At 38.8% G+C, this 24926-nt stretch overlaps 1 protein-coding gene across 4 annotated transcripts in view; it reads right to left on the reverse strand.

Annotated features, from left to right (window-relative positions):
* MELK (maternal embryonic leucine zipper kinase) overlaps positions 1 to 24926 on the reverse strand; it is a 72668-nt gene that overhangs the window by 4786 nt on the left and 42956 nt on the right. For all 4 annotated transcript variants that reach the window (XM_043487084.1, XM_043487080.1, XM_043487082.1 and 1 more), the window contains 6 exons: positions 18869 to 18997; positions 14630 to 14752; positions 8164 to 8395; positions 5160 to 5256; positions 3822 to 3990; positions 563 to 666 (listed from right to left, as the gene is read on the reverse strand). In XM_043487084.1, the coding sequence (XP_043343019.1) occupies positions 563 to 666; positions 3822 to 3990; positions 5160 to 5256; positions 8164 to 8395; positions 14630 to 14752; positions 18869 to 18997 (854 nt within the window). The remainder of the gene's footprint in view (positions 1 to 562; positions 667 to 3821; positions 3991 to 5159; positions 5257 to 8163; positions 8396 to 14629; positions 14753 to 18868; positions 18998 to 24926) is intronic.

A 24926-nucleotide genomic window follows, 5' to 3' on the forward strand; every position in this document is an offset into this window, starting at 1 on the left:
CTGGGAAGACCCAGAGGAATCGGGTGGAGAGGGAGGTGGGAGGGGGGATCGGGATGGGGAATACATGTAAATCCATGGCTGATTCATGTCAATGTATGACAAAAACCACTACAATATTGTAAAGTAATTAGCCTCCAACTAATAAAAATAAATGGGAAAAAAAAAAAGAGTGTGTGTGTGTGTGTGTGTATATATATATATATATATCACCTTGATTTGTTTGAGGTATCTCATAAATTTAGATTACAACTTATAAATATTATTGTTAAGCAGAACATTAAAGAAAAATAGAAGATGCAAAAGAAAACTGGAAGAAATTCAGATTTTTCTATTTTGAAAAGTCTAAGTTTGAACATGGTGACAATATGGTCACTTAAAAAACTTCTAAAGTCCATATAAAACAAAAGAGAATAAATTATTAACACAGACACTATCAAAAAAGCTTTTTTGGAAAAAATGAGATGGAAGAAATACATATTTTTAATAAGGGGAGAGGGGACTCAAACTGTATTTTCTCAGAGTTCAAAAGACTTCAAGTAATAGATGCAAACATGCTTCTTACCCCTTCTGGACAAAGTCAACGTGCTTCTTTGGAAGAACAGACATTATTTCATTCAAGAGTTGATCTGGATTCACTAATCTGGTTGTAGTCACATTATAGTGAGGCTTAAAAAAGAAAAAGGAAGGGTGAGAAGTAAATCCTTACATCAACACAAAGACCATCCTATCTGATTTAGAGATCCCAAACTCCTCAGTATAGTACCACTTCAATGGAAGTATTTCAAGACAAACAGAATTTACAACCAACTCTCAGTACGTTGGACTGAGATGGTATTGGGAGAGCCTAGAGAAATCATGTTTATTAGTAATAACCTCCATATCATTATTTTTATACTTGCATCTTCCTCTCCTACCAGCTTTTTAAATAAGTAAATAAATATTAAATAATGTCTATCTCTCTGAGCTCTGCCTATTTCCCCCTTCCTACACTGTGATAGAGTCCTGCAGTATAAACTGTGAGAAAACAAATGCCCTAGAAAATTCCACTTGTATATAGTTGGATGTGTTTCCTTAATTCTTTCTTGATTACTTAAGGAATTTTATAGAATCCCAGGAGCTGATTCTATGACAATTCCATGAAGGAATGAATATAACAGGTTTTTCTCATTCACTCACAGCATATTTCTCAGAAATAATTTCATTCCTAATTGGTAACTGTCCATCCATTCATTCAACAACTATTTATTGAAGGCTTACTAGGTGCCAGGCACTGTTTTAAAAGGTCCCAGAGACAAGAATCCCTGCCTTCCTAGTACTACCTTTACTGTCAAACAAAATTATACCTTCTGTGTCTTTAAGATTTAAGTTCTTTTCATAAATAACAAAATGCTGAGGTGGAAAAGACCCCACTACCTTACTTTTCAAATGAAGAACCTATGACCCAAAGAAGAAATACAAGTTTCTTAAGATGGGGTTTCCCAAAATGTGATAAAAAATTATAACTGGACTTATACCTGTAAGTGGTACATGTATACTTTTTTTGGGTCACACTGCATAGCATGCGGGATCTTAGTTCCCTGACAAGAGGCCAAGCCTGTACCCAGCGCAGCAGAAGTATGGGGCCTGAACCACTAGACCACCAGGGAAGTCCCCAGATAAACATTTTTATGTATTTGTTCCAATCTGATTTAGAAAAATATAATTAGCAAAAACTAATAATATATGGTTTCCTTTTAAATAAATACAAGCTTTTAAAAAGTTAGTCATCTTGATTGTGGTGGTTTCACAAGTACATTGTGTATGCCAAAGTATATGAATTTTACATTTTTAATATATGCAGATTATTGCATGTCATTTTATACCTCTAAATCTATTTTAATTCTGCATCACATAATGCTTACTTTGGCAGCACATATACTAAAATGCATCATATAAAGTATCAGAAAAATAACAGTGCAGATTATACACTGATATGCCAATATAAAGGTGAGTGTCAAATGACTGGCATTCAGGAACCTCAGTTTCAGGTTATAAAAGGAACAAGAGGCACAGCTGGGACAAGCTCCTCTGTCTCTTGGCTTCCAGCTCAGGACTTTTTTCACCAAATTAACTCGGTCTTTTCAAGATAATAACAAACTACACACTTTCAAATCACAATTCAAGTGATTCTTTTTGTAAAATAAAGAAGTGATCTTATTTTATCTATTTAAAATTCAGATTTATAAAGACTGCTTTCTAAAAGAGGGCTTAACTACATACGGTTTGCTATCTTAAAAAACTAAGGTGTTCTTCATACCATCTTTTACCTTTTTTTTGCCCCATCTCACAAGCTTGTGGGATCTTAGTTCTCCAAGGGAGCAAACCTATGTTCCCTGCAGTGGGAGCACTGGACCACCAGGAAAATCCCCTTTGTACCATCCTTTTAATTTTCTGTAGTTTATAATTTTTAACTTAACAACCAGGTGGAAAAATGAGGCTAATCTCCTAAAGCAAGTCCTTCAGTTCTGAAAAACTTTAAACATTAGAAAGAGTTAAAGATCCAAAGTTATATAAAGTTTTAGAAGCTCAGCATGTGCTAATTAGAACTGTGATTCTGCTACACTGGGGTTAAAATGCTCAACACTGACAAAAATAACAATACTTGACACTGGAACACCTTATATCAATAAAGCATTTCATATGCAATGTAGCATTTCATACAGTCTTGTTTACATATCCCAGCTCTGTGAAGCTGCCAGAGTAGACATTCTCTCCAGTTTTTACAAATAAAGACATTGAGAAAGTCAGAGATCAAATGACTTAGCCAAGCTACACTGTATGAAGCTGAGGCTGCAACCCAGGCTTCTCATTCCTATCCTGTCACTTTTCTCCTACATTCTGGAAGCACTGGGAAATGCCTAGAAAACCAACTAATACCACAGCAGTTCCTACTGAAAAATGCATTCAAGTTCCAAACAGTTTACATAGATGAATGAACATTTCAAGGATGTTATCCATTAGTATTTGATAACTGCTTAGCATCTCAATAACATATATAATTGGACAAGTTTCCTTAATCTTCTTTATTTACTATTCTCATAGAAATGACATATGATCTTCATAATCCCAGTGTCAGGGTTTGAAATACCTCACAACTGTCTCCAACTAGAGAAATCTCAGAATAAAAGGATAAAATATGCCTAATAAACAGTCATATGAAACATAAAACTACAGTGAATTATGTAAGTTCTACAAGGTAACAGACACTAATGGAGAAGTCCTATCTTCTCTCACTTTAAGACAGAACATAAATGGGATCTCAGAACATTCTCCCCTGAGGCACCCAGCCTCCCTTCTGGGCCTGTTGCTATTCTCCTCACACACACCACACTCAAAGTTCAAATTAACTTCCCCTGCGTTCAAATATTTTGTGAGGGCCTACAAACACACCCATGTGTCAGGGACTCTTCTGTGTACCAGAAACAGGACAACTTAGCACAAGCTCCCACCGTTAAGACAATTCCTCACATACGCCCTGTGCTTCCTCATCTCCACGTTGCCTCTGAGATTAGTCCCCCTACCTGAACCTGAATATTTCAATTTCAGTTATTTGTCCCCCCAAAAGACCAACTGTATGTAATTTACCTCTGCATTAAGCCCACTGCATAGTAACATGTATACTTTAGGTGCTCAAAAAATATGTACATATTAGCTAAACAGATGAATAAGTACATTAAAAATACTAATAAATGCATGCATTCAGTTTTTCTTTGGGGAAAAAAAAATAGTACAATTAGCAGTCAGCTTCTAAAATCCATACTAAAGAATTTCAGCCCACCTACCTTTAGTCTTCTCGGCCCATCTTTGACAGAGCCTTTCCTTTTGCTCCTGGTAAGCACTGTGATAACCTTATCCAACCCCTTCTCAAGGCTCCCAAACACTTTGGTTCCTTTTCTTTTCGGAGTTTCCTCTACATGTACTTGGTTGAGATTGAGTTCTACTGAGCGACACCTGAGGGAAAAAAAAAACCAAAAACCTCTTGAGTAGGAGCTGGACTTCCACCTGTTGGCCCCTCACTGAGGTGCTCTTGTCCAGCCTGACGGGTGCAGGTATGCCCAGGCCGGGCCATCTTATTCTGCAGGCAGCACGACAGCCATCTCCCACCCGAGGGCAGTCATCACCTGTCCCCTGAGCCAAATGCCAAGATTATCTTTTCCCCTACCTTTTTTATTTTTAATGTCAAATCTGTAGAAGAGTTGAGCAAAATACATAACAACCACTCACATAATAACCAGTCCTAGATTAATATTATATTAATATTTTGTCACATTTGCTTTAAGTATATATAATAAATATATTAAAAATAAGCCATGAAAGTAACCCATCTAAAGATATCACAACCCTTTATGCTAAAACACTTCAGTACACATCATCAATGTATCAATATTTTCCTACATAACCACAATCTCATTATGATATCAAGAAAATGAGTAACAATGCCATGCGTGCCTGCTCCATCGGGTCTGACCCTTTGCTTCTGTTAGTAGACATCCACACCCCACTGGCAGAAGTGTAGGGGAAGACGGGCCTCGGCACAGGAGGCCTGGCCCCAGCCTCCCAGCCGGCTGCGTTTTTTTATCTATTTATTTTTGGCTGTGCCGGGGTCGCACTGCGACGCGGGCTTCTCCCTCGTTGTGGCGAGCAGGGCCTACTCTCCAGCGGCAGTGTATGGTCTTCCCACTGAACGTGGCTTCTCCTGTCGGGGAGCACAGCTCTCGGGCACACAGGCTTCCGCAGCTGCAGTTCCCGGGATCTACAGCACAATCTCAGTAGTTGTGGTTCACAGGCTTGGCGGCCTTGCAGCCTGTGGGATCATCCCAGACCGGGGGTCAAACCCATGTCTCCTGCACTGGCAGGGGGTGCTCTCCCACCGAGTCACCAAGGAAGCCCCTGCTGTATTTTAAGTCAAGGTGTCAATCCTCCTGCTGCCGAGTCTCACAAGTGCCCCCCGAGGGAGGCAGGGTCAACAGACTCAGTAATGACCACAGACGACGTTTACACAGACATTCCTGCAGTCCTCGACAGAATTCACATGCTTAGTTGGATTTATCATATAGGAAAAAAGGAAATCTGGTTACAGATACTAAAGAGCAAAAGAGTCTTAAAAACTGAACACTTACCGCCTCTCAGGGCTAATGACTCCTGTTATTAACTTCTCTGTTCCTGTTGAATTGACCGGCATTTTAATTGGGGTTTCTTTCAGGAACTGGTTTCCAGCTATTAGAAAAACAACAAATACAAACCATATGTAGCTTATATGCTATGGTTTCAAAATTTTTATCAATAATGCATGTATCACCTCATTCACTGGCTCAGAAATATTGTAATCACTTGCCCAGTGATGTTAACACTCTAATTCTTTAAAGAAATGTTTCCATGTGATTTATAATAAAAACAAAATCATCTTGCTTTACAAGTGTGACTCTGCTTTTTCTTCACTGTAAAACCATGCTTATGATTTTGTTATAAATATCACATAACAAATCTAAATAGAACATATAAATAATACTTCATGATTACTGATTCTCCTTTCTATAAATAAAAGTCAATCTGTATTTATACCTTTAATTGATATATTACTGAGAGGTGTTAACTCAATTCATAGCCATTTCAACTCCTTTCAGGCAAAGAGAACAGTCCCCTGTGAAAGCTGACAAAAGTTATTACAGAGGTTGTAAGCTTTAGTTATTTTTATACTCCACATTCCAGAATTTGGGGTTTTATTCTAGCAGTGTATTTCCAACTGATATAGTTTGTGACCAATCTGCATTAACAATCTGGTTACTGCTAATTAGCTAACTTTTTGTTCATGATCTAAAAGTTGTATACTGCTTAGAAATATAAGATACCATGGTTTTAAACAGAGATCAGGGGTTTTGTTTTATTTATGACTATATAGCATTACTCTCACTGGTTCCCCAAGAACAAGAAAATAAGATTAATCAGCAATACCTATGAAAAGAGTTTTCATCTTTGTGTACTGTGGGTATCTACTACCATACATAGTTACCCTTCAACAAACTCTCATTAAATGGATTAGACAGGATTCAGAAAAATAAAACTAATTCTTAGGTCAAAAAATGACTCAGAGGGATTGCCCTGGTGATCCAGTGGCTAAGACTCCATGCTTCCAGGGCAGATGGCTCAGGTTCAACCCCTGGTCAGGGAGTTAGATCCCATATGCTGCAATGAGGACCCAGAGCAGCAAAATAATAATAAAAAATAAATATTAAGAAAATGACTCAGAGCAAAAGTAAAATGCAAAGTGCTAATGGAGGCTATCAACTGGGGCTTCAGCCACTGCTTTTCTTGACAGCCCTTATGTTTAAAGAAAAATGGCCAAAAACAGCTTCTGACCAACGTAATCTCTCACAGGGACAAGATATGTAAAGTAATGACACTTTAAGATTATAAATTCCAAACTACCTATATTTTCAAAACTTTCAGAATTATATAAATTTTTTATTTAAAGTCAATAATAGAAGGGACTATTTTTTTAAATAATTTAAAAAAAAAAAGCCCTGAATGGGTTAAGATGAGTTAAAGATCCATTCTAGTTCCCTGCCCAACCTCATGACTCACAAAGGACCTTGTAGGTATGTTAAGAGAAATAAGAGAAAGCGATACGATGCAATAGCAGCAATTACTGAGGTCCTACTATGTGCAAATATTATCTCATTAACACTCATAAATAACCACAGGCTTCCACACATCACACCAAACCAGTCTCATGATTTTAGGGAAAGTGGATATTCAACTGGATAATGCTATCAACAGAACTTCCAGCAAATATTCTCACCAAGTGTTTCATAATATCTTTATGTATAAGAAGTAGACTCTAGAACTGGCTATCAGTCAGTTAGCAAACTGGAAACACAATGGCAGGATGTGGGCAGCCATTCACAAGGCAATGTTTCACAGTGTGGATTCATTAAGGTTTTAACTTAACACGCAAGTAGGTCACAGTTGCTGGAAAGAAAACTGTAACGTTTAGGTGTCATTTCTTTAAAGTGACAAAGGCTAGATCACAGTAAATAAAATCCCTTCAGGCTCTCTCTAATTTATTCATTTCTTCATTCAACAGAAATGACCCCCATTATATACCAGGCAGTAGGTTTCCCAGCTGGCACTAGTGGTAAAGAACCCGCCTGCCAATGCGGAGACATGAAAGACACAGGTTTGATCCCTGAGTTGGGAAGATCCCCTGGAGGAGGGCATGGCAACCCACTCCAGTGTTCTTGCCTGGAGCATCCCATGGACAGAGGAGCCTGGAGGGCTGCAGACCATGGGGTTGCAGAGAGGAGACAGACTGAGGCAACCTGGCATGCACGCAGGCACCGAGTGGGTACAGATACCAAGTGTGGCTCCAGCTACGTACCACGCCACGCCATGGGGAGGCAGAGCCCTCTCATCCTGGTGAGACCATGTACTAGACGCTGGACTCAGTTCTAGGCACTGTGTTTTAAACAGAGTGACAAAACAGAATGTGCCCAGACAAGACCAGCAATCAAAACACGGAGATGTCACCAAGGAAACAGCTTGAATAACTGGTGATGATTAAAATGAAGAGGAAATCAAGGTAAATGAGAGATCTGTAATATGGACGGAGCTCTAGGTATCCAGAAGGGCATCAGTGATAGAACAGGCAGAACAGGATCAGACACCAGAACTGGAGCTCCAGACGAGTAAGAAGGGCTCAGCAAAGACTTGAATGGAGTCCTTCTATGAGGGGGCAGAGGGGAAAGCAAGGTCTCAGCCTACATGTACGACCCTGGGCAAACCCCTTCACTCATCTGAGCCTCAGGTTCCTCAGCTGTGAAAAGGGTAAGGGGATTAAATCAGCAATAACTTGCCTTTCACCTTTGATATTCTATGATGCTATAATTCAACTCTATAAATGTGGGAAAGAGAAAAACTTAATAACATTTGAGAAAAATCTGAAGTTGATTAATATGTTTTCATTCCAACTAATGCAAATAACATACGCTTAAAAAACAGCCTGGCTTCTCCTATAATTCCTGAGGGCAATGCTAGCCATTTCTGATCTGCTATATGTTTATTTAGCAAGGTAAGAAGAAGGAATTTTGAGATATTTTGCTACTGTTGAATCTAAACAGCAAATACCTTTTGAGGGTGTACTGTAATGATTGGGTGTAGTGAGTATTTCTCTTTTATACTGGTTCTTATTAACTGGAGTCTTTGGCTCAGGAAATACAAAGCACTCTTCATTCTTTACAGTGGACTTAGGAGTATATACATTTTCTTTGTTCTTTAATTTATTGGCAGATGCCCTGCATAATACTGGAGTTAATGATGTAGATTCCAGGCCATTTGATTCTGTCCAATGCTTGGCAAACTGGAAAAAAAAAAGTTACTGGATAAAGCACATTGAAGAAGAAAAGTCAATTTCTTTACAACATGCCTTAACCATTTGCAAATTACCTTGCACCATTTTTATTAAAATGAAACACTATCAAAAGGATATTATTGGTGAAACCAGGAAATGTGAAAATGTATATTCAGTTCCCTTTAGTTAGTACATGTAGATCGCTTTAGGCTGGTCTATTGACAGGTAATTTTCAACATGTTTCAAGCTGTATTTAATCAAACACACTCAGATTCTAGGCAATTGAGGATGGCCACAAATAAATCCCTAAAAATTGCTTCCCATATCTAGACTGCCAGTTTGTTTTTAATTTGTACCAAGAAATAAAAGTTTAGTCAATGACCAGCACAGAAAAACTATGTTAAAATGTTCTAACAGAAATGTTGCATAGAAAATATGTCTTAATCCTTTCAAATTTATGGTTGAGCTTGCAAAAAACATAGGAAAATCCTCAGAGGTCAAACGAAAAACAGGAACATGAATGCAGAAACGTAATCAAGGCTGAAACTGTCTGCTGCCCTAAGGGCACCTACCCACTCTCTCGCATAACCTACAGCAGGAGATGAGACCTATGCAAGGTGCTGAGTTAGAGCCAAGCTTCCAGGTAAGCCAGGAGGGGCCAGAACGAAAATGAAAGGGTGGATAAATTCAGACCTGCCCTGTAAAGGAGTTGGCAAAAAAACCTGTCTGTCCTGGTTATGGCTCTGAGGAAGAAAAGAGAGTTTCCTTTAACAATTGCTAAGTAACCACAGGACAGTCTTCACACTGGTTTGGAGCTCAAATTCATATCCCAGAAATTTCAGCCTTAGAATTTAATTTAAAATAGTTCTAGTCCTAAATGGTTGTATTCCAGGAACATGACAAAAGGAAACACAATTCCTATCTGAAAGAAAAGCTTCAATCCAGCACAACCTAAGACCTCAACCCTTAATCCAAGCCTCAAAGCATTCCCAAAGAGTTCCAGAAAAATGAGCCTATTAAAAAAAACCACAAATGATACAAACAACCATGAGCAAAAGTCAGGAGAAAAAAGAAACAAAAGAAACAGACCCAAAAAGATGTAAGGTATTAAAATTATCAAGTACAGAACATAAATATGTTCATATGTTCAAAATAATAAAAAATTAAAAACATGAAAAGAGAAATGTTAAAGCAATTTTGAAAAAAGAATAAAAATCTCTAGAAATAATGCAATGATCAAAATGAAAAATTCAATGGACATGTCAAATAGCAGATAGATAGAAATGAAAAAAGAAAGTGAATGTGAAATAAATCTGAAGTGATCTAGAATACAGCTTAGAGAGAAAGATATGGGATATATGAAAGAGAATTTAAAATAAACGGAAGACGAAGCTCTATGGCCTAACATGTATCTATTATACGTTCCAGAGATAGGTAAAAGAGACAATGAAAAAGCAGTAATTACTCAAGGTATATTATAAAACTAATTAAAAATACAAATCCTCAAATATAGGAAACACAATGAATAGCAAACAAAAAGAAATCCCTATCTATATTTACCAGGTTGTACAACTCTAGAAGACACTACTCACCCAGACAGTACACCTAACAATGAAACTGCAGAACACCAAAAGCAAAGAGAAAATCCTAAAAAGAGCCAGGGAGAAAAGACTAACTAGAACGCAACCTGACTGACACTGATTCAGTTCAGTCACTCAGTCGTGTCCGACTCTTTGAGACCCCATGGACTGCAGCACGCCAGGTTTCCCTGCCCATCAGCAACTCCCGGAGTCCACCCAAACTCATGAATGCCATGCGATGGCATGCCAGTCGGTGATCCCATCCAACCACCCCATCCTCTGTCGTCCCCTTCTCCTCCCACCCTCAATCTTTCCCAGCATCAGGGTCTTTTCAAATGAGTCAGTTCTTTGCATCAGGTGGCCAAAGTTTTGGAGTTTCAGCTTCAACATCAGTCCTTCTGATGAACACTCAGGACTGATTTCCTTTAGGACAGATTGGTTGGATCTCCTTGCTGTCCAAGAGACTCTCAAGAGTCTTCTCCAACACCACAGTTTAAAAGCATCAATTCTTCAGCGCTCAGCTTTCTTTATAGTCCAAACTCTCACATCCATCCATGACTACTGGAAAAAACCACAGCTTTGACTAGACGGACCTTTGTTGGCAAAGTAATGTCTCTGCTTTTTAACATGCTGTCTAGGTTGGTCATAGCTTTTCTTCCAAGGAGCAAGCGTCTTTTAATTTCATGGCTGCAGTCACAATCTGCAGTGATTTTGGAGTCCCCAAAAATAAAGTCTCTCACTGTTTCCATTGTTTCCCCATCTATTTGCCATGAAGTGATGGGATCAGATGCCATGATCTCAGTTTTCTGAATGTTGAGTTGTAAGCCAACTTTTTCACTCTCCTCTTTTACTTTCATCAAGAGGCTCTTTAGTTCTTCACTTTCTGCCGTAAGGGTGGTGTCTGCATATCTGAGGTTACTGATATTTCTCCTGGCAATCCTGATTCTAACTTGGGCTTAATCCAGTCCAGCATTTCTCATGATGCACTCTGCATATAACTTAAATAAGCAGGGTGACAATATACAGCCTTGACGTACTCCTTTCCCTATTTGGAACCAGTCTGTTGTTCCAAGTCCAGTTCTAACAGTTGCTTCTTGACCTGCATACAGATTTCTCAGGAGGCACGTAAGGTGGTCTGGTATTCCCATCTCTTGAAGAATTTTCCAGTTTGTTGTGATCCACATAGTCAAAGGCTTTGGCATAGTCAATAACGGAGAAGTAGATGTTTTTCTGGAACTCTCTTGCTTTTTCAATGATCCAGCAGATGTTAACAATTTGATCTCTGGTTCCTCTGCCTTTTCTAAATCCAGTTTGAACATCTGGAAGTTTATGGTTCTCCAAGCCTGGCTTGGAGAATTTTGAGCATTATTTTGCTAGCGTGTGAGATGAGTGCAATTGTGCAATAGTTTTGAGTATTCTTTGGCATTGCCTTTCTTTGGGATTGGAATGAAAACTGACCTTTTCCAATTCTGTGGCCACTGCTGAGTTTTCCAAATTTGCTGGTAAATTTGCTGACATTGATTACTCAATGGTAACTGCAGAAGGAAGAAGACAGTGGTAGAGAAGGAAATAGCAACCCACTCCAATATTCTTGCCTGGGAAATCCCAAGGACAGAGGAGCCTGGTGGGCTACAGTTCATGGGGTTGGACATGACTTAGCAATTAAACAATTCTTGATTAATTAAAAAATAAACAGATCTCTAGGAGAACAGAGGGGGGAAAAAAGAGAGTGGAATAATATGTTCAAAATGAAGAGTGTAAAATAACTGATAAACTAGAAATCAATATACAGAGAAACTGCATTCCAAAAATGAAAGTGAAAAAAAGACAATTTAGAAAGTGTTTGCTATCAATTGCGACTTCCACTAAAGGAAATTTTAAAGGATACACTTCAGGAAGAAAAAAAATAATTCTAGAATGAGGATTTGAGAGATAAGAAGGGTAAGTAAATGAAGGAAAATGTGAGTCAATCAAAACAAATATCAATAGCATTACATTCTAAAAATGTAATTTATGAAATTAAAAATGTATAGGGCCAAAAAAAATTGTACCACAGTTATGCAAAATTAACTACTGGAGGAAAATGAGTGAAAGGTCCATGGGACCATAGTATCCAGCGATTTTATGCCAAAACATTTTAAAACTTAAATGAAGTGGACACTAGAAAAAAAAAATTCACCAAACTGACAGGAAGAAATTGAAATACTGTGTAGTCCTATAAACACAAAAGAAACTGAATCAGTAGTTGACTAGCTTCTCACAGAAAAATTCCAGGCCCAGATAGTTACATAAGCTCCATCATACATTCAAGGAAAATATAATTAATAGCTCTTAAATACCATTTCAGGGAATAAAAAAGAGAGACTATGTTCCAAATCATTTTAAAAGACAAATTAAAAAAAAATAAAATAAAAGACAAATTATAATCTTAATATCAATCAGATACAATTAATATAAGATGGGATGGGATGCAAGAACAGGGGAAGAAAGCCTTTCATTCTTTATTTAACATAGTTCTGTAATGTTTGAATTTTTTTACAAGAAGAATATACCTATGTATTACTTATGCATAACAAAACTAAAATTTTCAAAAGAAAAAAAAGTCATTTAAGAAAGAATTGGCCAATCTCACTTAAGAACATAGAAGCAAAAATTCTAAATGAAAATTATTAGTAAACTAAACCCATCAACGTGTAAAAAAGACAGCAATGCATCATGACAAACTGGGCTTATCTAAAGAATGCAAAATTGTTTTAAAATAAGATCTATTAATGTAACATATACCACATCAACAAATGGAAAGAACAAAGCCAGGTGATTATATCAACAGATGAATTCTATCTAATCTTTTTATCCTGCAACTGAGATCCATAATTTTTAAGCAAACCAGGATAGATGAGAAAATTTTCTTAGTCTGAAAAATATGGGGTGGGAGGCACAGAGAGGGAAAAGGAGGGTAACGGGAAAAGGGAAAGAAGAACAGAGAAAGGGAGGGGGAAGGGGAGTGACAAAGAAAAAACAAGCAGCATACTGAATGATAAAATCTTAGTAGCATCATTCTACAGTTGGGAAGAACACAAGAATGTCCGCTATGTTGTTAGGACCACTAAGTACAGTAATAAAACGACACTGAAGGCATGAGAATTGAAAGGAAGTAACAAAACTATCATTCACAGCTAATTTCTCATAATGCGTGAAAGAACATATAAAGTATAAGAATTTAAGAGTTTATGAAAGCTGTTGAACATAAGATCAATACACAAAAATCAATTTCATATCTATAGACCAGTATTAGACAGTTAGGAAATGTGACTTTAAAAAGCCTAATATTCCAATAGCAACAAAAAATAAAAGTACTCAGGAATAAATCTAGTAAAAGATATATAAGATCTTTTGGGAGAAATTTATAAAATTTTATTGAAAGCAATTAACTAAAACCTAATAAATAGCAAGGTACACTATGTCTACAGATGAGGGGGTTTGAGAGTACAGCCCTCATTTTTTTCCCAAATTGAATCTTAGAACCAATGTAATTTCAATTTTTAAGTGTATGTAAATATATCAATTTATCAAAAATTTGTCAAAATGACTCTAAAATGTACAAGGAAATGCAAAGGAACAAGAAATAGCCAAGATATCCCTACAGAAGCCTAAGATGGGAGGAAACTGGCCATCCAGATTAAAGAAATATTATAAACTGAAGAGGTAGGACAGATGGTATTGGTGCAAATAAACCAATGAAACAAAATATTTCTCAGAAGCAGACATACATAGAACAACTTGATATCTGACAAAAGTGCCACCGTAGATCAATGCAGAAAGACTGGGCTTTGTAATGGTGCTGGCATAACTGGTTATAAGAGGAAGAACTGATTCCCTACCTCACACCACACAAGAGAATTAATTCTCCATAGATCAAAGACGTAAATATGAAAGAAAAAACCTTAAAACTCGAGAAGCAATATGTGTGAATGCATTCATAACTTTTGGAGAATGATTTCTTTTAAAAGATACAAAAGCTACAAACCATAAAGAAAAATGCTGACAACTCATTAAAATTAACGACTCCTGCCATCAAAGTAAAAAGACAAGTGACAAACTCAGATGAGATACCTGTTCACCAGCAATACACAACCAACGAAGGGCGAGAATTAAACCTAGAATTCCCTCAATACCACCAGAGAGAAGAAACAATCCAATAGGAAATAGGCAAAAGACACAAAAAGACATTTCATAAAGCAGAAAAAAAGACTGGCTGATCAACATATGAAAAGATACAAACATAATCAAAAAAGTACAAATTAAAACCACACTGAGATATCAGTTCTTATTCATCAGATTAGAAAATATTAAATACAAAAAATATCAAGTATTGACAAGTTTGTGGAACAGGGACATTTAAATTATACCTCATTTTGTAAAGAGGAGGGGAGGGGAGGAAAGGAAAAAAAAAAGAACAGTAAAGTGCTCCAAAATGAAAAGAATTCAACTTGGAAATAATTGGCTTCCTTTCATTTATATCCCAACAATCTCCTGTTAATATTTTCAGTGGTTTAGGAATTCATGAAATTTGCAAGCACAAATTAGATCTCATGTTACATAGCCTAGATATTTTTTATAATTGAGACAACATATTCTACTTTAAATAATAAAAATAACCAACCTGTGGTGTTTGTGGAGTAGCCACACTTCTTGATGAAATGTCTTCACACCATTCATAGTTTATTAATCCAGCCACATAATTTTCATCACTGGTGATCATATCTTCTAGACTCAGATTCTTTGACTATTCAAAAACAGAAGAACTCAGAAAACAATGCCACCATGATTCAGTTTTAAAAGGGTATGTTACAGGCACAGGGCAAGGCCCTGGAAGCAGAAACAAATGAGAGACAGTATATAGAAGGAGCTCACATCCAAAACTGAAAACAAGAAGTCAAAAGTCTTTAATTCAAATTATTAGATAGGAGAATCTCTGACTCTCAAACAAGATGCCTCGGAATGTTCTTATGTTATATGGCTAAGTAGCTTATCATTATCAGATAATCACTACAACACCAGACAAACGACTCCTTTGCAAATCCACAAATAAGCAGCTCTCTGACAAAGTAGAAAATGGAAGGGACTCTGAAATAAAGGTCTCTTGGTTGCAAGAACATACTGAGTAGTTAGCAATTTCTACTAGGAATAAGTTAGCCTTATGAAACATCTCCTGGAGACAAGATATTGGGATCCTATGCTAATAATGCCACCAGAGTCACTTACTTTCCTTCATTCTTCCTCCTCAATAAACTGCTCAGTTGCTCAGGCATGTCTGACTCTTTGCAACCCCATGGACTGTAGCCTGCCCGGTTCCTCTGTCCATGGCATTCCCCAGGCAAGAACAGGTAGGCAGATTCTTTACCACTGAGCCACCTGGGAAGCTAAATAAACTAGGAAACACACTAGATTCACCCTAGATTCTAAGACTAGGCAGTATAGTTGGATTTTTTATTTCTCTTTCCTTCAACATCTATTTAACCTGGTCAGGCAACTGTACTTGAATTTCTTACACCCCCAAAATCCCTTCTTTTCTAATTTTCTAATTCAAGGACAAATCTTCTCATATCTAAACTATTCAAGCAGACAATACAATCCCCACCACTAGTCTTTCCACCCTCTCAACCAGGGATGACAGAGTTCTCCAGGGCTGTCAATTACCATCAACTAGAACTAGTTACACGGAGTGCCAGGCTGAGAACAATAAAAAACTAAGTCTGGGCTTAGTGGCGAGAAGCAGCGTTGTGTGAATGAGGGCTACGTTAGGGAGTAAAGGCACATACACGTCCCTGACTGAACAATCCTGTACACAGATGGATGAATTCTGAAAATCAGTCAAGCTGGTGATTTGCCATTGTCATGGCTTGCTCAAAAACCCAGTTTCCCACTACCTACAGCATAAAGGCTAACCCTCTGATCTGGCATTTCAAGGTTCTCTACAATCTAGCTTTCAGCTACCCTTCCAGATCACCCATTCTCTCTCCCTCTCTTACTTTTCCCCCTTGAACTCTATTTTAACCAAACAAATCTAATCATTGTCAAAAGAATACATCAAGCACATTTAGGAGACTGAGTTTTTGCTAATTCCATTTATCTTGCCCTAAATTCTGTGCTCCTTCTTCTCTGCTTTCCTAAACGTAACAATGGATCCAGTTTGAATCACCCATAGTGATCATTCCCATGCTCTATAAAGCCCCCACCATACATCTCTAGCACTTACCTGGTACCCACCATCTACTATGATGTTGTGTTACTTATATGTGACTTGCCTCATCTTATCTGTTAGACAGCAAGCGCTCTCCTTCATATAGACTGTTTCCCAAGAGCTAGCACAGGGCGTGAAAATGCTAATGAAGTTGAAAATATGTGGTCTTTTTGTGATTCTCAGATCAGACTGTATTATCATTTCACTGAAAGTGTCATCCATTGATTAATAGTTCAGAATTACTTACTTTTTTTATAAAGAACACTCTAGAGAAAAAAAGAGTGACTCTATCAAGGAGCAGAATAGCAGGAAGAGACTATATAGCTTGCTTCAAGCCTTAGTGAGTTGCATAAAGATCAGGGAGAAAAAAAAATTTTTGATTTCTACTTCATTTCTTGTCATTAAAAACTCTCTTTATTGGCCATAAAAATTGACTCAATAATATAAATGCCCAAATAATTAAATTATTGGGTAAATGCTCATTAGATGAAAGATTAAATACCTTCCCAGATCATTTTTACTTGGATACTCTATGCCTCATATAAGCATATCAATTGAGACCAGGCCAATCCAGATATAAGAAAATCTAATGGCTCAGGAAAATGTCTAAGATCTTTTAACTAGGGTGTCATAAACTCAAAAACTTAGGGAGCTCCCTGGCAGTCCAGTGTGGTTAGGATTCTGCACGTTCACTGCTGAGGGCCTGGGTTCAATCCCTGGTCAGGGAGCTAGGATCCCACGTGCCACACAGTGCAGCCAAAAAATAAAAAATAAATAAAATTAACTTAAACTGAGGTTTATTCTAAGCATGGAGGTATCTAACATCTCTCTGAAATTACCTTGATCAGAAGCAAAGTTTATGTTTTTGCGTCCTCCTGAACCCAAAGGTACCGACTTGAGTATCAGGCTTTAAAGAGTTTGCTCTGTAAGCAGGATGAGGGATGGGATGATTCATGGAGTTGGTAGATAAAAGATCTTCCTGGGCGTGGGATATTCACCAACCCAGTATAACTGAGAACAGACCAGAAAAACAGCTCACCCTTTGCTGTCCACCCGAAACTATCACAACACTGTAAATCAGCCATGCTCCAATACAAAGCTAAACATTTTTGTAAAAGAAAAACAGCCCAGCAGTAAGATTATCTCACTTTAGAGATTTCTTCACACAACAGCCCCTTATACTAACACTTTCAGTTTTTAATTTGGTCAAAAGACCAACTAGGGAGAGAAGGGAGACAGGTTAGGTCTCACAGGGACAAAAGAACCACTGGACGTGCAGTACATGATTGACAAGTGCCAAAGAGAGGCCTGCGTGAGTTGTTAAAGGAGCCGCCGGGTACGGGCGGATTCCACAAAAGCTTATGAGAGGGGTAGCATTTGAAGATTTTTAAAACACAGTTTTGAGATCTAAAGAAAAAAATATCTGGGAGGTAGGAGGGAGATTCAAGAGGCGGGGAACATATGTACGCTTACGGCTGATTCACATTGTTGTATGGCAGAAACCAACACAACCTTGTAAGGCAATTATCCTCCAATTTAAAAAAAAAATCACTGCACTCACACAACCATTTGGGCTATCCTGGATTCCAGGCTTCCCAGGTGGCACAGTGATTGAGAACTCGCCTGCCAACGCAGGAGATGAGGGAGACGCAGGTTCAGTCCCGGGGAGGAGAAGCTCCCCTGGAGGAGGGAATGGCAGCTCACTCCAGTATTCTCGCCCGGGGAAACCCCACGGACGGAGGAGCCTGGCGGGCTACAGTCCATGGGGTCGCAAAGAGTCAGACACAGCTGGGAGACTGAGCACACATCCTGGATTCCACAGAGAGGGCACACTCCCCCTCTCTGAGAACAAAAGTACGGTTTTCCAGTGCTAAAATCATTTACACTGCAACCTGAACTCATGGAAGGAAGATTATATTACAAAGCTCCACATCCATGCGGCAGAGTATTTAGAAGGCAGAATTTTAAGCCGTGGGAAATACAGAGAATCACACAGAAAACAGACAGATGTGAGCACTTAGGAATGACGCAGTGCTTCCACACAGGTGAGGCTTCTCCGCCATTCTACACCTTCATGACGAAGGAAAATGAGACCGAGACCACAGAACAGAAAAAAGTAAACTGGTTACAAGTCATACCAGAGATCTGAGCTGCATGAGCAACATCTACTATTCAAAACACCCTAAACCCCTAACATAAAAGAGTATAAAAATATTCACTGAAACACTTCATTTACATAAAGCATATATAATTTGTCTTATAATTTACATTAGATATAAACAAGCATACTAAAAAAGACTGGGAAGACAGTAAAATATAAACTATTTTATCTATAGGTGCTAGTAACTTTATAGATAAATTATATTCTCCTTTAGCTTATCTGTGGCTTAAAATTATTCTACAACAATCAGGAGTTACTTTCATGGGAAAAAAGGAGGAAGGGAGAAATTTTTCTTTTAATGCCATGCAGACATTCAAAATTTTAGCACTCAAGCTCAGAATTTCTCATTTCCCTTAACAAAAATATTTAAATCATAAAATGCCTTGCCTCTGGGTCCTTGACATCAGCAACGTTCACCTTCCTGGCGTGTATCCATTCACAAACAGTGAGCAAATGGCAAGAGTGGATGGCACGCACACAGAGGTTCCAACACTCACCTTCAGGTTCGTGACTGGCGTTGAGCTGGCCTGGCCACAGGAAGAAAGAAGCCTTAAACGAACCGGTTTTCCCCGAGCCTTCTTGGCTAGAAGCAGAAGGTAAGTAGCCGTGAGGTGATCATACTGCCACTGGAGAAAAGAAAATCCAGTTGTTTAGAAGACTAAACTTGCTCTTGACATCATCTTTATTTTAAATTAATATTTTTCCCCAATGTCATGACATTCAGAGTTTAGAACTTTTTTTTAAGCTTTACAAAGCATACAATGAGAAACAGCAATCCCCTACACCATACCCCACACACAATTTCCACTCCCTAAAAGGTACGACTTTTTAACACTTTCAGTTATTTTCTCTGTATTTCTAAATCAATTGATTATACAGCTTTAAATTTTGGTTTAGTGTCAGATATTGTCTCTAGCTTTCTTGCTATGGAAAAAAGCTCTATTTAGCTCTATTTCAACTCCTTCCTTTTCCCCCAACATATCTCCTTCCTGTACCCTCCTACTACAATTTTATCATAATTTTTAGTTAAATCACATTTATGTTATTATAATCATGTAAATAGTCCTTACGACTAAGTAAAGGTAATGTCCAAAATATTTAATTGGTACCCTACATCAATCAGAACAGAGGCCAGAGGGTGAGTAGAGTCCAGGGGAACCCCTGCCACGCCAATTACTAAACTTTTTAATTACTGGATGAATGGGAGGTAAGCTTTTTGAGATTCTGCATGTCTGATAAATGACTGCGTGTTGCTCACACACTTGATTCTGGCTTGGCTGGGTATGGAATTCCAGGCTGACAATAACTTTCACAGCTTTGAAGGCACTGACTGTCCCATGGTCTTCTCACATTAGTACAGTTACCGAAAAATCAAGTCTTTCTGATTCCCAAACCTTTGGGTGTGACCTTTTGCTTCCTGTCTCTAGAAAATCTGGATCTCCTTTTTCACCCCTAGTTTTCTGGAAGTTTACTAAAATAGGCTTTTGTGCAGATTTATTTTCATCCATTTTGCCAAGCCCTAGTTACTTACACTTTCACTTCTGGGATATTTTTTCTCATACTGTTTCTTTGGTTTCCTTCCCCTCCTCTGTTTGTTATTTTCCTGCAGCTTCTATTATGTGTATGTTGGACCTTTCTTACCTTCTCTTCTCTTTGTGCATCTATTTGTCTTCAGGTTCTACCTTTGAAAGATTTCACATTAACTTCATTTTGAAATATGTCTACTGAGCTTTTCATTTCTCTGGTCATATTTTAAATCTTCAAGAGCTATCTCTTAAAATGTTCTTTTTAAGTCATCTTATTCCTATTTCGAAAAAGAAATAGCTTCTCTTATCTCAAAGAATAGTAATTATTGTTTCTTAGCCATTTTCTTCCACTCCCTGCATTATCTGATTTTTTTCTGAGTATCTATACTTTTGCTTCACTCTCTCCCCGACCCCATTGTTTTGATCTTTGACTTTCATGTTAGAGGATGTCCTCAAAGGTCTGGTGATCTCTGGCTGATTGTCTCTAGAAGCAAAGAGCATACTACACAGCTAAAAGACTCTATGTGTAGTTTGGGGCAGTTCATTACCTTGGGGGCTTCTCTCTAACACAGCAGTCCCCAACCTTTTTCACACCAGGGACTGGTTTTGTGGAAGGCAATTTTTCCACAGATAGGGGTGAGGGGAGGATGGTTTCTGGATGATTCAAGCACATTTATTGTGCACTTTATTTCTATTATTATTACATTGTGATACATAATGAAATAATTATACAACTCACCATAATGCAGGATCAGATTATCAGGTATTAGACTCTAATAGGTATGCAACCTAGATTCCTCACATATGCAGCTCATGGTAGAGTTCACACTCCCATGAGAATCTAATGCTGCTGCTGCTGATCTGACAGGAGGAGCTCAGGCAGTAATGCAAGCGATGGGGAGCAGCTGCAAATACAGACGAAGCTTCACGTGCTCACTCTCCAGCCTGCTGCTCACCTCCCGCTGTGTGGGCTGGCTGCTGACAGGCCATGGACTACACCAGTCTGTGCCCAGGCGTTGGGAAGCCCTGCTGTAAGGTTAACAGGCAGGAAGTTGAACTCCCAACCATTGGTATAGTAGGTCTTTTCTCTTGGCTTTTCCCTAAAGATGAGTCTCCCAGTAATTTCCTCAACCCCACTGCAGTTAGGATAAAATCCTGATCCCAGCATTCTCAGAGTTGAGTAGGGAAGGGAGTAAGAGATGGCGGTTCACTGTTCAGTAAGGGGATTGTATGTGTCAATGCATCCATTTCAGAATGGCTCATCACCCCCCCACCTGAGCGGCATCTGGTACAAGAGCATGTCTTGTTCACTGTCTCTCCAGTCTTCTGCTGGAGGGGGGGGAAGGTTATCATACAGCACAAGGTAAAGAACGGGACCCAGCAGCCTAACTGCTCTTAACAGAGACTCCAACCAACCTGACTCCAGAGGTTCCTAGGACCTCTGGCTCCTGAGCCTTTCTGGAGGTCCAGGGCTCTAACAATTTGCTTACTGCCTTTTCCCACTCCATGCACTCTGCTTTCAGTTTTCTCCAAAATGCTATGTCAGCTGCCACTTAGCTATTTTATAACTTCTAAAATTTTACTGACATTTCTTTTTTCTCCTCTTTCAATCTTTTCATTGTGAAATGTTTGCCTTTTTATTCCTTTATTACTATTTTAGTGAGGTTTTAGGAGGTGTTGAATATAAACATGTCTGTTCAATCCTCATGAAAAACTAAAAGTTTCTAAATAATGTACTCAAGACTAAGAGACTCTCTGCCCTGTAAAAGTGTTAAAATTTAAAATTAAATAGTATTTTATGCTGTGCATCTCTCACAAAGAGGTTATGTCTCACATGTCATCTCTCATATGACCCAAAGAGGTCTACTATCACCTCTGATTTTATTAATAAGTTTTATCTGTTAGCATTTTAGATAGCCACAATTGTAGTATATAGTTTGAAATTTACATAATGGACAAATCAATCTAGTGGAAAAAGTGTAACACTGTGATAAATTATCATGGACTGTTACCTTTCATTCAGATAGGTTGGGGAGAAGGAAGGATGGGAAAGGTTTCGTGGAGAAGGTACTTGGAAACTAGGTGACAACTAACTCTCTACTCTCCAAAAGTTATGTTAAAGATTTTATTTATTTAACTGTTTATTCATTTATTTATTTGGCCGTGTGGCATAACTTGTAGGGGAGAAGGCAATGGCACCCCACTCCAGTGCTCTTGCCTGGAAAATCCCATGGACAGAGGGTCCTGGTGGGCTGCAGTCCTTGGGGTCGCTAAGAGTCGGACACGACTGAGCGACTTCCCTTTCACTTTTCACTTTCATGCACTGGAGAAGGAAATGGCAACCCACTCCAATGTCCTTGCCTGGAGAATCCCAAGGATGGGGGAGCCTGGTGGGCTGCCGTCTATGGGGTCATACAGAGTCAGACACGACTGAAGTGACTTAGCAGCAGCAGCAGCATAGCTTGTAGGATCTTAGTTCCCCGACCAGGTACTGAATTCTACACCCCAGGAATGAAGCACCAAGTCATAATCACTGGACCACCAGATAATTTCCATGTTAAAGGTTTTTTTCGCACCTTCCACATCTATGGTCTCCTGTGTGATAAATGCCTTTTTTTTTTTTTTTTTCCATTTTTAAAGAATTGTATTAGAAAGTTTTCTTTTTAGCAACTAAAACACATATCTTCTTGAATCCCTTGGTTCCTAATGTGTACCTTATTGAGCAAATCTAATACTTTTCTGCATCAGCATTCTTCAAATATTCTTCAGACACAAAGAACCTGTGTCTCCCTGTGCCCTCAGACTTATACACAATATACCCTAAGACTTGTATCATCATTCTCCAAATACTGCTGAGTCTTTCAAAGGTCTTTCTACTATTTCTGTATGTTTCCATTTGTCCAGTATTTTCTCTGCATGAAATGGCAAGTATTTTATTATAATATATGTTACTGAATTTTCATTTACATGGGGGAGGATAAATAAAACCTATTAGATAAATGCCTTTTTGAAAAGGATGCCATAAACTGGTTAGAGACAATGTCTCAGAAATAAGTTGCCACTTGCTTGTTAACAATGGGGTAACCCAGGCATTGTAAACAATACTGGGAAAATGCTGAGTTTCAGGTGGAGTTTTCTAAACATACCTCAGAGCTTAATAATCATCCTGGAAACTCTCTATTCCCCTAGGCAAAAAAACATCCTTTTAATAACTTTTTTTGCCATAGCCATTGCATACTACTTATTATGATAATATGCACAGGGGAGTTCTGTGTTTAATAACAGATAAATCAATGCATTAGTTACGCTTTCCAGGTGATGTCAATCCTCAAGTCTAACACAACCAATGTCTCTCTTATCTTTTAAGCAGCTCCCTCTTTAGAAAGTCAAATGTCTGAGAGTAAAGCAAAAGGTTTACCTGTTATAAAGAAGGTTCTACTTCCAGGAAATGAAAAACATGTTAAAATCCCCAGTTATTGTTCACGCAAACCAACTGTTAAAGGACAGCCTGGGCGCCTGGGCTAAGGACAGGCAGCCACTGGATCACAGGGCTTGATAAACTGAGGGACGGCTCAGTCTCCTTCCCCTGACCTTGCGCCTGGGGTGTAGCGGTGTTGTCCTGAATTAATTCTCACAACCACACAGGATTATGACAGACAGTGAAGGACTGCTCACGAAAGAGCAACTGCCGAGAAAATCCTGAGTGCATATTTACTGAGTCTCCTTCTTGGACAAGGAAGTCAGGCAGTAAGGCTTTGAAGGTAAGCAAGTTTGTTCCACGTGCAGAACAACACCTGCTGAGGCTGACGTGTCAGCCAAGACATCTGTCTTAAGCGCATGAGAAACAGCACGTAAGGAAAGAGTCAGACAGAACAGTCTCCAGAAAACAGGGTCTTGAGAAAGGAACAACATTTATATGCCTACAATGGGGCCCTCAATCTTTAAACCTCCGTCACCAGAATACATAAGAGTTTACACCACAGGGGTGAGGGGAAAGGATCTGTCTTGGTCTGCAGGTCCTCGTGTGCACATGGGACCTTCAGTAAAGTTCCCCACCCAGATGACTGGCTGCTCCACAATCCAGAGCCACTCACAGCTGGAAGACGAGGGAGAAAGGGAGGAAAGCAATGAAGTGGAAGCTCTAGAACCACTGGAGGAAATCTCAAGAGGGTTAAAACAAGATGGCTCAAAATCACGACACATGAGAGATTCTCACTTCCAATACAAAAAGCAGTTTAAGAACGCTCAGGTATATAATATATAAGTGGTAGTTCCGAAAGCTGAATGTTTGTGAATAATATCCTCTCTCTTTACACAAAGTATCAGCAGCTCCATACCCAGCATGGATCACATTAAACTGATCTCTGTCCTGTCTAGCCAGCCTGAAAAGTAACAGCAGAGTGCCCAAGACATCAGAAAAAAAAAAATTTAACAAACCATGGCTGATCTCAAAACTGGTTTTCCCAAGGCTCTTTAAACTGGAAAGTACCCAAAACCAATGTGAATTCTCTGAGACGTCCCAGACCAGGATTTCTCAAATTCAACACTGTTGATAACTGACCTGGGTAATTTGTGGCCAGGGCCTATTCTGTGTACTATAGGATATTCAGCAGCATCCCTGGCCTCTACCCACCAGGTAGAGGTTAACACCAGGTAGATGTTAGCTCACACACACACCCTAGTTGTGACAAGTGAAGACGTCCCTGGAGAGCAAAACCCTCCCAGCTGAGAACCACCGACTCAGACCAGTGCTTCACGATGAATCACTTGGGTTCTACGAAGATGCAGGTTCTGATTCAGTAGGTCTGAGGTGCACAAAGTGAGCTGCATCTCTAACAAGCACAAAGGGATGCTTGATGCTGCCGGTCACAGATCACACTCTGAAGAGAGGAACCCAGAGTAGTACCTCCCAGCCCGTCTACATACTGCAATCATTTGCGAAGCTTTTTAAAAATTCTGATGCTTAGGCCACACCCCAGATCAATGAAATAATAATCTCTGGGGTTGGGGTTTAGGCATCAGGATTAAA

Source organism: Cervus canadensis, chromosome 14 (genome assembly GCF_019320065.1).
Source record: "Cervus canadensis isolate Bull #8, Minnesota chromosome 14, ASM1932006v1, whole genome shotgun sequence".
Lineage (NCBI taxonomy): Eukaryota > Metazoa > Chordata > Mammalia > Artiodactyla > Cervidae > Cervus > Cervus canadensis.